Raw genomic sequence first — 12886 nt, 5'->3', positions numbered from 1 at the left:
AAAGAATAATAATTTTATAAAATTAATCTTATGATCATTAATTTATTTTTAATTTTTATAGTGCATATATTAATATTATAAGGGATATAAATAAAAATAATAATTAATATTATCTTTAAAAAATTAAAAATAATAATTATTTTAGAATAATTTTTTTCTTTTTATATGATAATTATTATGAAACAGCAGAAATACTAATATTTAATAAATGTATCAACATTGCATTTATTATACTCATTAAATGTAGCACAAATATTTAATCATATGCTATTTAATAACATTTATTGATAATAATAAATGCAACAGGACTAGAGTTACTATAGTATACTAGTATTTAATTGCATTTAATAATAATATTAAAAAAATAGTATTATTATATTAATAATAATAGTAATAATGATCTATTCATATATATATATATATATATATATATATATATATATATATATATTGATATAAATATGTAGTAGTAGATTAATAGATTATCTAGTAAAATAACTATGAAGAAGTTTGTGCAGGTACTATTTAGTCTTTGGTTGGTCCTTCTGTTTGGTTTGCTAGATGGTAAACCTCCCCACACCAGTAATCGATTAATAATGGACGCGAGTGCTGGTCAGATGTTCCCATCTACTCCATACTACCTTATGCCAAGGCATCATGAATTAGGTGGTGGTGGCATCAAACTCATCAAGACTGGAAACTCAACTTACCCAAATACTATTTTGCAATATTTTCCAAACGACAACTTTGGCCTCCCAATTCATTTGTACATATCTGTAATAAGCCTCCTTCTCATCTTTGAAGGTGCTCATCAATAATTTAACTATGCATGCTATATGTTTTACTTTGTCACAAATTATAATTATTCTATTAAGTATGTTAAGCCCTTTGTATATTGATCTCTACTAGGTATTCCACTGGCTATTTGTATGGAACAGAATCCAGCTTGTGTTATATCGTCGGTTTCTGTTCCTATAGAGGGATCTGGAAATCCAAACTCCTCAAGATGGTTGGTGTTTGTGGACAATTCAATCCAAAAGACATGTGTGGGTACTGGTGGTCCTGAAGCTCATCCAGGCCTACTAACGTATAGTGGCACTTTTCACATTGAGATCCTAGAAAAGGATCCTCTTAGATACAACTCTTACAAGCTTGTGTTTTGTTTCGCGGGCTCAGACTACAAAAATTGTTCCTATATTGGGACCTATGATAATGGTGAGGGTGGAAGACGTTTGATTCTCACTGAGACTAATCCCTTCTTATTTTCCTTTTTTCATATATATAATAACTCTGATGGGACTATTAAGTCCGTAGGTTGAATGACATATCTCAGGACTAGATTAGATTAAGATTAGATGGTCTTGAGTGAATGCAATCACATACTTTGTTGTTTTGATCTGCATTAACTCTGCTCCAAATAAAACCTCAATGCAAACATTGAATAAGTGAAATGAATAATTAATGGTTATGCTTTCTTGTATTCCCATCTTTGTCTTATTTCCCCCCTCCCCTCTCTCTCATTTCCTTTCTTTCGTTGTTTAAATTATTTTAACCTTCATAAGTCAAGGAAGTGAGGGATTATACGAGGTTTCCTATTATTGGAGATATATAGATATAGGGAAGAGAGAGATTATCAGAGATTTCCTAACAGCTGTAATCATATTAAAACAGGTAACAAATTACATTAATATACATTAACAGCAACAACCTTGCACCTTATATATTCAATCAGCTTCAAGAAAAACACTTCAGATATAGCCTAAGTCCAACCCATATAGTCTCATTGCTTTCAATTTTCAAGTACTCTTTCTGAGTACCAAAACAGAAGGCACATTCCGACGTACAAAATGATGCGCTTTTTAGTACTAGTACCACTGATCTTTAAATTGTAAAAATATATTAATTTATCAAAAAAAAATACACGAAATAAAAATCAGACACATAAAATAAAAATCGGACACATAGGCATGGCAGTATGCCTAGTGTTTCCGCTATTATTTCTAACGAAACTAGTTTTCTTTCCAAATTTTCTTTTCTCCTTAAAAGCTTTGAGCCAAATTATCTTGCTCTGCTTTAACAATCACAGGGAGCACAAAACAACCAAAGTAGAATCTGTTTCTTTCCTTCTGCTTCTCTGTTCATTTGATAAATCTTCACAGCTGCAACAAGAGGAGAGTAATTACATCAAACAATTAGGTTTCCCCACAAAAATCCTTGGTCCTGTACATACCAGGAATTAGTTGAGGCATTGGCTTTTGTAAAAAGTTATGTTTCTATTTACTTAAGACATTGCATCTTCGTCTCTGTTTAATCTTCCAAATGTGTATGTTAAATTTAGAAATTTATGAGATCAAGGACTATGGTTCACCCATGACTTCATTTCTAAAACCAACTAGACTTTCCAAGACAATGTACAAGTCTTCTGTCTTCGGATTTGATTTATCAAGAGAATAGAACTGATGAACCTGGTCATCCACCTCAATCCAGCTGCACCCTGGAACTTTATAAGACTTTTGCTGCTTCAATGTCCTCCACACATTCCTCACTTCATCCCACTTTCCCAACTCCCCATACACATTAGCCAACATAATCCTATAACCTCCATTATGTGGATCTATTTCAATCAGTTTTTTCGCAGCAAATTCAGCCAAATCTGTTCGGCCATGAACCTTACATCCATTAAGCAATGAGCCCCAAACAACCTCGTCTGGTTCCATGCTCATACCCTTGACAACATCCATTGCCTCATCAAACCTCCCTGCTCGACCAAGAAGGTCTATCAAACACCCATAGTGCTCAATCTGCGGCTCAATCCCATACTCCTGAACCATCATTTCAAAATACCAATAACCTTTCTCAACCAATCCGCCATGAGTACAAGCATTTAACAAACCTACGAAGGTGACCTCATCTGGTCTCACGCCACCACCACCCTCCACCATTTGCTCAAAAATGGCAATTGCACTGTCACTCTGCCCGTGCAGCGCAAAACAGTTGATCATTGAGTTCCAAGAAGTCAGCCCCTTCTCCGGATTCATCTCAAAAACCTTCCTTGCTTTTCCTAGGCTTCCACACTTCCCATACATATCCACAAGCGCATTCAAGACAAACGAGTCAAACGCAAGCCCATTCTTGTACACATAACCATGTATCCACCTCCCAAGCTGAAGCATCCCCATGTGGCCACAAGCCGAAAGTGCACAAACCACAGTAACCCCATTCGGCCTATTACACTCAAAAACCATTCTCCTAAACAACTCAATCCCCTGAGTGAAAGCCCCATTCTGAGTGCACCCAGCAATGAGAGCATTCCACGACGGCACATCCCTATCCAGCATTTCACCAAACACCCTCACTGCACTCTCAACATCCCCAACCCTTGCAAACCCAGAAACCATAGCGGTGAAAGACACCACACTTCTGTCAGACATTTCATCAAACACCTTCTTCGCATTCCCCAACCCACCCGACACCTTGGAGTAGGAGTCAACAAGAGCCGTTTGCACAACTGGGTATTCGTGAAACCCGGATTTAACGATCTGGGCATGCAGGGATTCCGCGGCGCATGACTCCGGGCACGTTTTGAGCGCGTGGGGGAAGATGAAGTGGTTGGGGCGGGGGGGTTGGGAGCGGAGCATATGGCGGAAGAGGGAGAGAGCGGAGGGGTGGGTGGCGGGATGGGCGGCGTAGGCGGTGATCATGGCGGTGAAGAGGTGGGTGTTGAGAGAAGGAATGTGGTCGAAGATGAGGCGCGCGTAGGTGAGGTTGGAGAGAGTGAGGGTGCAGAAGCGAATGAGCTTGAAGGCGTAGAAGTGAGTGTGGGCGTGGCCCAGAGTGGTGAGGTATGCTTGGAGTTGTTTGAGATGGTTCAGGTGGTTGCTCTTGCTCAGTGTGTCTAACACATGTTCGTTCAGGTTTGGCTTCATTTCCGATTTTTCGAAAGGATTCGATTCTCATTGCGATGACTGCTAAAACTGAGAACTAGTCTTAAGATGTGGATTTCAAATGCTAAGTTCCCATAACACTCAAGTTCTTGTAACAACATATAGGGTATGTTTGGGAGATGCAACGATCTGTTTAGTCTTCTTTAATGTTAGACTAACATGTATGATAATTTATTTTCATGTCCAAGTTAGTCATTACACATTTAAACGTCATTTTATTATTAGTATTAAATAACAATATGATTGTAATACAATTAAAAAAATGATTTTAGATTTGACCATAAAATTATTGGAAAACAAAAATAGTATTGATAATGGTAGAGAAATGAAAAATATAGAAAATATATGAAGAAAATAAAATTATTAACCTGTTTGTGTGCACATTGGCATATCTTCCAAAATCTCATTTTGAGACACTGGAATCAATAAGTAATTTATTGTATCGAATATTGATCTTTAACGGAGCTAAATATCTTACAAATATTTTATGGACAGCGACTGAAGAACATGCCACTAAATCTGCTTTTTTTTTATCAGCCAAAATAAATAAATATATATATATATATATATATATATATATATATATATATATATATATATATATATATAGAGTACCAGAGGTACTAAGATTACAAAGTTTGGAAGGACCATACAGATGGTTCCTCGAATCAGACAAAACACAGTCTGAATAGGAACCAGACTATGGCTACACTTTAAATCTAAATCTGCTTTACAAAACAAAATTGAGTAAGACCCTAAAAGGTAAATAAAAAAGGGCATGGAGCCTGACCCATAAATAAACTAATAAAGTAGGTCTAACTCAAACAAATGTTCAATGTAGAACAACATTCGCAGAAGGAACAACCAAATCATTCCAATTGTTTGGTACGACCTGGAGCCCAACCATTCAACCTCAACCGTTGAAGACAGCTATTGCAATGTTAGAACAGAAGGGAAATTCCCCCACAAGTTGTAGCCAGAAAAAAAAATGACAAAATTTACCCTTTATAAAATATGATGGTTGGATAAGAGAAAATGATTGGAATCTTTGATCCATCCAATGAATAATCACAATGTCATCTCATTTTGGAACGTAGTTTGTCAAATTAATTCTGGCTTTCTGTACTCTTCATTCCCTTTTAGGAGCCAGAGATTCCAAAAGTTGATTTCCTTCAGCATGTTACATCCCCTCGCTGCTACAACCTACTGCATATCCTCTTTCTCTTTGTCCTCTTCTTTCAAAGTTTCCACTTCCTGCATGTCTTTGTCCTTTCCCTCCTTTTCTTCCCCAAGTCTTCCGGTATCATTGGTCATTTCCTCATTATTGGCTTTTTCATGCTATCACTTGTTTCTACTTCCTGCATGTCTTTGTCCTTTCCCTCCTTTTCTTCCCCAAGTCTTCTGGTATCATTGGTCATTTCCTCATTATTGGCTTTTTCATGCTATCACTTGTTTCTACTTCCTGCATGTCTTTGTCCTTTCCCTCCTTTTCTTCCCCAAGTCTTCTGGTATCATTGGTCATTTCCTCATTATTGGCTTTTTCATGCTATCACTTGTTTCTACTTCCTGCATCTCTTCGTCCTTTGCCTCCTTTTCTTCCCCATGTTTTCCCATAGCATCGATCATTTGGTCATTGTTATCTTTTTTCATGTCATCACTTGTCTTTTTAACATCACTATCTTCATTGTCTGCCCCGTCTCCCTTCTTCACAACTTCTATTACCTGAAGAAGTTCAAATGGAGTAGCAGCTGGATCCAGCACCCTGCAACCCTTTGGAGCCTCTGGAGCTTCTTGACCAGTGAGTACATATGAAGGTATTTGATGAGAGAATCGAAACATCTCTTCCCTCGGAATGATCCTAATTTCTTTTGGATCTAAGTGGTGGTGAAACACTGTCCTGAATCCAGCCACTTTGACCAGAGGAATAACATCTATACCATGCCCTACAGTAAAATCCTCAAGTACTTCAACCACATCAAACTTGTGTATAACCTCATCTGCAGTTAGCTCATTCCAGTCAGGAGACCAGTTCCTGTATATGGCCCAAACATCGCCTTTCCTCGGATATATACAAATGGCTCCATCAGCACCTGTTCTCCACCTAACCTTGTGGGAGAAAAAATTGGTTGAACCACAAATTTCAGGTCTGCTTGTTCTGAAATCCCCACAAATTTTTGAAAAGCCTGAAGCAACCCAATTTAGGGGGTCCAGTTCACTGTTGGTATTTGGGTTGAGCCAACTGATCTGCATCTTGAACGGATTCAGGGAGATGATGCGGTGAATCATCGCATAAAATCGAGGCATCCCATCATCGTTATCATACACGGCCCATACTTGATTTTCACCAAAAGATCCTTCAGTTCGATCTTTGCAAAAATCATGGAAATCAGGATCTAGTACATCTACAGGTGTTGTTTCCAAAAATTTTCTGCTAACTTTAGCAATTGTAGTACCTGCAAATGGCTTGATGGCTCGGGATCCGCTCTTTCTATCTTCTGACTTCTCAATGTTATCTTGAGCACACATCTCAGAGTTTCTTGAACATTTTTCTCCTTTCTCACTCACTTCTTGGAAGTCATTTCCATTCTCTTTCATCGCAGTTTTATCAACAGCATTTGACTGAACTTGCCTGAGTTTATTGCTAATTTCTTTTCTAGCTTTTTCCATAAGAAGATTCTTCAGTTGAACTGGGGAGATATCTCCCACATGGCCAGTCTTGTTGATTCCATTAACGCTATTATATTCAAAATTACCCTGTTTAGATCTGGATAAGTTTGTTTTCTTACCATGGTTACTTGCACTAGCATCCTCCATGCCCCCTCCTCTTCTTCTCTTAGCAGGATTATAGTAACCCTTTTTAGTAGCATGTTGCTTCCTTTTTAAGGCCTCTTCCCTTTTGCTAGCTGCTTGTGCCTCTTCACGATCTCGCTTCACCTTATCATATACCTGCTGAACCACACTTGCAGCTTGAGCAACATTAGAAACACCAGATGCTTTTGAGAATGGAGCCCACTGGAAATTGGCTTTTTCATAGGAGTCAGTCTTACTACAAGACCCTCCTCCAACATTTGGGGCTGCCATGTTATTCTTTCCAGCATTAGATTTGCTTTTATTAGATTGGCGGCTGGAATTTTGCTTGTGTGGAAAACTCCATTGAGTAGCAGGTCTAATACCACTTGCAGGTGGAGGAGCAGTTTCTACAGCCACAAATGCCTCATGGCAGTTGGGACATAAGAGTTTAAGGTTAAGATAAACTCTAAGATACTCATACTGCATTTTACATCGACGGCAAACAGTCCAAAATGTATTTGATTTTGACTTATAAGTAGAAGATGAAGTGTGGTCTTTTGCAGTATTCTTCTGAGGAGTTGCACGTGAAGGGGCAGTCTTAGTGAAATTGAAACCACCATTAGTCCCTTTTTGTGATGATGAACCTCCAAACTTAGTAGAAACTTTCCGTTCTCTTCCACTTCTCTTATCATACGCTCCCCTTTTAGCCTTATCTGATAGTAAACTCCATGCCTCCGAGATGAGTTTAAAGGCCCCATCAGCTCCAATGGACTTGTTCTTATCAGGGTGAAGTTGGAGAGCTAACTTCCTGTATTGTTTCCTGACTGTATCATCGTCAGCAAGAGGGTCCACACCAAGCACACCGTACCAATCTGCTTCTCCATTTGTTTTATTCGCAGCAGCAATATACACATCAAGTGTTGCTACCATTTGAGAAATACCCTCAAGATCAGGAAATAAATTTAGGGCCTTCAAAGCAAATTTCTTTGCACCCAATGTATCCTTTGCAGCAAACTTCCTCTCAGAAATTTCTTTAGCTCTGGTAGCCTCATCCTTATTGCACTCCATTTCAGTCACCTTCCTTCTCAATGTTCTTGCCTACTTTCTCAATAAGTTGTTGACATATAACAATATCAACATTTCAATCTAAAAATATCCTGCTTCTTTAAACATTTCTACATAGTTTGAGTTCCCATACAAGCTTTGAAAAGCAATTTGTCCATGGCAACCAAACCCTACAAAGACAAACCAAGCCATAGTTAATAAATTAACCCATGTAGCAAATTGAATTCAAACAAATTTAACCACAGAAAATTACACATGCAATATTATTTGGGTAATGTTGCATTATGCTCAAGCTTACAATTGCATCACCTATGGTCTGCATTTACAAATTACACAAGAGATGCACAGTTTGAAAGAATGGAGCCTACACAAGTTTTAGAAAATGATCAAAGCAGCAGTCAAGCATCTAGCTGTGACAAGACCATTATTATTTTAACAAACACCACTAATAAAACTAACTATGCTGTGCAGACCCAAATTTTGGTGTAATCGGAATTGAATCAAAATTGTCAATCACAAAATAGTGGCACAAAGCAGCCAACTCCAAATCTACTTATAACAGTAGCAGGATGGCTGCAATGCTAAAAGCTTAACATACATGTTAAATAATTTATAATTATAGCACATACACATAAATGCTCAAAAATTCAAAAATAAAAAAGCAACCAAAGTTATAAATTTAAAAAATAAAATTAAAGGGAGGAAAACACCCAGGCAAAATTGCAAGATTCTCTCATCCTCAAAACAGCCTAAACAACACTCTTACAAGGGGGCAAGAGTGGATTTTTCTAACTCTATTAGAGTCGCAACACTATTGCATGCAAAAGGCCACAACTTTGGCATCTAATGCGGGAGTGATGACCACAAGAAAAACCACAGCACAAAATTGTTTCTGTAGCGGTCCACAGCCACTCCATAATGCACCACCACTGTCATGCCACTATAGTGAGGCTCTAGACAATTACAAACTTAATGGTGGGAAATTAATTAATTTATTGTATTCTGGAAGTTTAGTACAGAAATGGAAAGGCATTTCATTTTACTCCACAATATTTTAAACCTTAACCACACCAGTCAGTTCAACTAACCAAACATTAAATTAACAACATGCATAGCAAATTAAATTAAGTCTCAAATATAGAAATACAAGGTCGATCAAATATTTGAGCAATACTACAACAGCTAAACAGTTTAAAACAGTGGGACCTAAAAGTTTTGGAAAACAAACAAAGCAGCACTCAAGCATTGCATAACAAGAGCATTATTATTTCAACAAATACTAATAACAGAAGTATGTCCATTACATTTACAGTTTACAGTAAACAAACGGAAAGGCATTTCATTCCATTTCATTACATCAATGTTTTAAAACCCTAACCAGACCAACCGACTCAACCAATCAGACCGTGAATCGGCTGTTTCTCCAGTCGATTCCCATTATTCCTTACCATCAACTTAACCTATTAAACCAATCAAAATGTAAACTACAGGTCGCATGCCTCTCGACAGTTCGATTTAAAACAAATAGCATTAAGTACTTATGTTATTAGGCATATCTCATGGGAATGGAATCAACACATAAAGGAATAACAGAATAACAACAGCAATTGAAACTTAAGTAAGGAGACAAAATCCAAAAACATAACATAACCAATTCCACTACTAATCCATAATTCATCGCATGCCATCCAACTTCGTAACTGAAACGAAAATCAAATTTACTCATTTCAAGTAAAAGCAGTAATAGCATAATATTCCAAATTACCAGAACTAAAAACTCGAACACACTGAATCTTCCACCGCAACAGCCTCGGAAAAAGTTCAGGTACTCTATGGCGATCGCCGACGGAGAGATTCTGATAAAGGGAAACGAAACCCTAAATATTGATATAAGAAATTAACATAGGAAAATAAAAATGAAGAAAAATGAGAAAAAGGGCAGCCCTAAAATCAGTTAAAGTTAACGATTTTGGATTGAAAAGTGAGAATAAAGGAGATTGAGTAAAAGGGGTTAAGGAAGCACGAAAAATAACACCATTTTCATTTTTGTTTTGTTTTGTAGTGAAGAAGAAAAGTGGGGACTTACGGTAACCGAATTGAGGATCGTTAGAGAGGAAAGAAGAAACGGTTTCGGTGAGAGTGGTTTTTTTTTTGCTCCCTCTGTTCTTCCTCTCCGTTTTGGTGTCGAATTGCTCATGCCTTTTCTCCTTCTCTCATGTTTAAGGGTCACACACTTGGGGAGGAACCTCTCTTCACAATAATAATTTTATTTTTTTTCTTTTGTTTTGATGAAGGAATTTTATGACTAGTTGTGGCATTTTATAATGTTTGGTGTGAAAGAGGATTAGGAGGTAATCTCATGCGAGTTAACGACAACTTGTTAACATTTATGGGTTCTTTTTAATGTTTTATTTTGATTTCCATGTGCATTTAATAAAAAAATGTTTATATTATGAATCAATTATCAATCAAAATTATTTTGACGATACTTTAAACATCCGATCAATCTAAAAATCAAGATTATTTTGATCATACTTTAAAAATTTTATTCGACCCGGATCATTCAACCGAGATCCAATAATATAATTGAGTTGGTTTAGTCATTGGACCGATCATGCATTTGGTGTGAGATAACCCGATCAGTTTGAGATAAAAAAAAATGCTCCAAAAAAAACTTAAGACTTATGTAATTATATTATTAAATTATTATTTGTGAACTTTATTAACTTTAATACTTCAATTGTTATTTTGAATTTTAGAATATAAATGAATTTTTCTTAATCAAATAATATTAGTTATATATTATATATAATAGATATATATAATTTTAAATCTTTTCAATATATATCGGTTCAAACTGTACCACTTACTGATCCAATGATTAGACCAGTAACTCATTGACCAACTACCTCAACCAGTCACTAATTAGACCAGTTTTCATAACTTTAATTAATGATTGTGTAAAAAACTTATATAGACATATGTATATTATTTAATTTTAATTTTTCTTTTAGGGTATGAAAAATATCTAATACTTTTAGTAATAATTAAAGGATTGTGATTCTCTAAAAAATAAATAAAGGATTGAGAAACTTAATTCTATTTTAAAAACTATTAAATTATAAAATATTTATTACTTTTTATTATTTAATTTAATACTTATGTTCAATGCATATATTATTTTATTCTATCTTTTCCTTTTAAATTTAACTCCTAAACATACTTTTTTATTACACAACTCTTATATTTTTTTTACTAGATTACATTGTAACTCTTTTATGCATAAATGGTGAAATTTTAAAAGTACACATATCAATTTGATGAGTTATAAAATTGTAGAGTCAATCTCATATCATCTTAATGCGTTTCTCCTTTATAGTAATTTTTTATTGGATTTTTTTGAATTTCTTTTGGGTTCATATGTTGTGAAATTTTAGATGCCCATGTATAGGATTAATTATGTGAGTGGTGAATCTTCAAAGTTAATCTCTGGTTAGGCCACCCTTCTTATATTGAGTTCGTGTGCTGCGAAATTTTAGATGTACAAACATCAACTGAATAGACGAGTTATGGTTTTAAAGTTAATCTCTTTATTATTTTATTAAGGGTACCTGTCCTATTCTTTTTATTGAATTATTTCGTAATTTTTTAATAGATATATTATAAAATGTTAGATAACCATGAATAATAGAGTTAAATAAAGTTGTCCAATGAGGCTAATTTTTTTTATTTTAAATCATCTTGATATATTTAGGGTTGGTTATAATGTATAAAAAAATTTAGGATTGGCTTCATTTATTTTTATGTCACTAAAATGTAAAGCTTCAGTCTAAAAGGTACTCTAGATTCCATCAAATCAAAATTGTAAAATATATCTAACTTGACATTTTTTTAAGCATCAATGTTCTATGAAGTTACTTTTTTCTTTTAAGAACTAATGGTATGCATTAATCACAAATTATTATGATAAGCAACTAGTTTATCTTAGCTGCCAAGGTAAGAAATGGTTTGGGTCATGCTGCAATTTCATGATTTTTTATTTTGATTATAAAAAAAAGTCACACTATAACATATTACATCTAATTAAAGACTACAAAGAGATAAAAGAAGTAATCTTTACGACGTAAGAAATAGAAACACGACCTTTATTGGAAAAATCATTGGATTCTAGAAGATACATGCCTTCATTGGCCAAGAATATTTCTTTCTTAAACAAGGTGATATGTATATTAAGCAAGGACTCCCAATGAGGGAAAAGATTGATTTAATGGCACAAAATCTAGTTCCCTTGAGCTTAAGGAAGGTAATAATTTGCTACCAAAGGTTTTGTTAGATGATTGAGTGTTTCAAGAATTGTGCAACCCTTAGAAAGATAGGCTTGTTATTAAACTATTAGGAAACTCTATTAGATATAGTCTCGTGAAGGAGAAGCTGAACCAAGTGTGGTAGCTATAAGAGGTTTGATATTATGGATGTTGATAATGGTTTCTATATGGCCAAGATCAATACGGATGAATGCATAAAAGGAGTTCTGAATAGCTATTCTTGCAATTTCAAATTCCAGTGTTGACTTTGTTTCTCCTACAATCAATATTCATTGCATGTTAGTGTGGATTAGATTTTCCAATTTAAGTTAGGTCTATTATGATGAAAGTTTTTTGTTGGTCATGGCTTCTACTATGGCAAGACTAGTCAAAATAATTTTCTAGTCGAGAAAAATACTTTAATCAACTAATGTTTTTATTAAGATCTGCAAGAGAGAAGGACTTTAATCAATTAATGGTGGGTAAAGTTTGACAAAATGGTCACGGGTACAAGGTAAAAAACTAAGAAAAATTCATATTATCTGTATTATTGGTAGATGTTTTGTCACCTAGCTCGAAATACTATCAAGTCACAATCCCTCGTGGAGACTATTGAACCCCTATCGAAGACAAGACCACCACAAACTTAAAAGAAGAGAATTAGGTTGCATGATCCTCAGAAGGAATAACAAAATCAACATTACACAACATAGTTGTCGTAAAGAGGAAGTCCACCTTCATGGAGATTGGCTAGTGCTTAGGCAAAAAACGCTAACCTGCAAC

The 12886-nt window shown here is 35.3% G+C and overlaps 3 protein-coding genes across 4 annotated transcripts; 1 reads left to right on the top strand and 2 right to left on the bottom strand.

Annotated features, from left to right (window-relative positions):
* The first annotated feature begins 469 nt into the window (after window positions 1-469).
* Window positions 470-1486, top strand: LOC100305872 (kunitz-type trypsin inhibitor). Its single transcript, NM_001251067.2, has 2 exons — window positions 470-804; window positions 910-1486. Exons 1-2 carry the CDS (start codon window positions 501-503, stop codon window positions 1317-1319), a joined length of 714 nt encoding a protein of 237 aa, NP_001237996.2. The 5' UTR covers window positions 470-500; the 3' UTR covers window positions 1320-1486.
* Window positions 1487-2253: 767 nt separating this feature from the next.
* LOC100806937 (pentatricopeptide repeat-containing protein At1g33350) lies at window positions 2254-4073 on the bottom strand. Its single transcript, XM_003549104.5, has one exon. The coding sequence runs from the start codon at window positions 3924-3926 to the stop codon at window positions 2358-2360; it is 1569 nt and encodes a 522-aa protein (XP_003549152.1). The 5' UTR covers window positions 3927-4073; the 3' UTR covers window positions 2254-2357.
* A 508-nt stretch (window positions 4074-4581) lies between these two features.
* LOC102661977 (uncharacterized) lies at window positions 4582-10211 on the bottom strand. Of its 2 annotated transcripts, none has more exons than XM_006599582.4 (3): window positions 9886-10211; window positions 9565-9676; window positions 4582-7969 (listed from the first exon to the last, which is right to left on the bottom strand). In XM_006599582.4, the coding sequence occupies exon 3, from the start codon at window positions 7800-7802 to the stop codon at window positions 5463-5465; it is 2340 nt and encodes a 779-aa protein (XP_006599645.2). In that variant the 5' UTR covers window positions 7803-7969; window positions 9565-9676; window positions 9886-10211; the 3' UTR covers window positions 4582-5462. The 2 variants fall into 2 exon arrangements, with proteins under 2 accessions (XP_006599645.2, XP_014624469.1); XM_014768983.3 differs by having other exon boundaries at window positions 9565-9655.
* Between the last annotated feature and the right edge of the window lie 2675 nt (window positions 10212-12886).

Source organism: Glycine max, chromosome 16, assembly GCF_000004515.6.
Source record: "Glycine max cultivar Williams 82 chromosome 16, Glycine_max_v4.0, whole genome shotgun sequence".
Taxonomy (NCBI): domain Eukaryota; kingdom Viridiplantae; phylum Streptophyta; class Magnoliopsida; order Fabales; family Fabaceae; genus Glycine; species Glycine max.
Note: the sequence above shows the minus strand (reverse complement) of the source record. Positions and strands in the feature narration are given on the sequence as shown.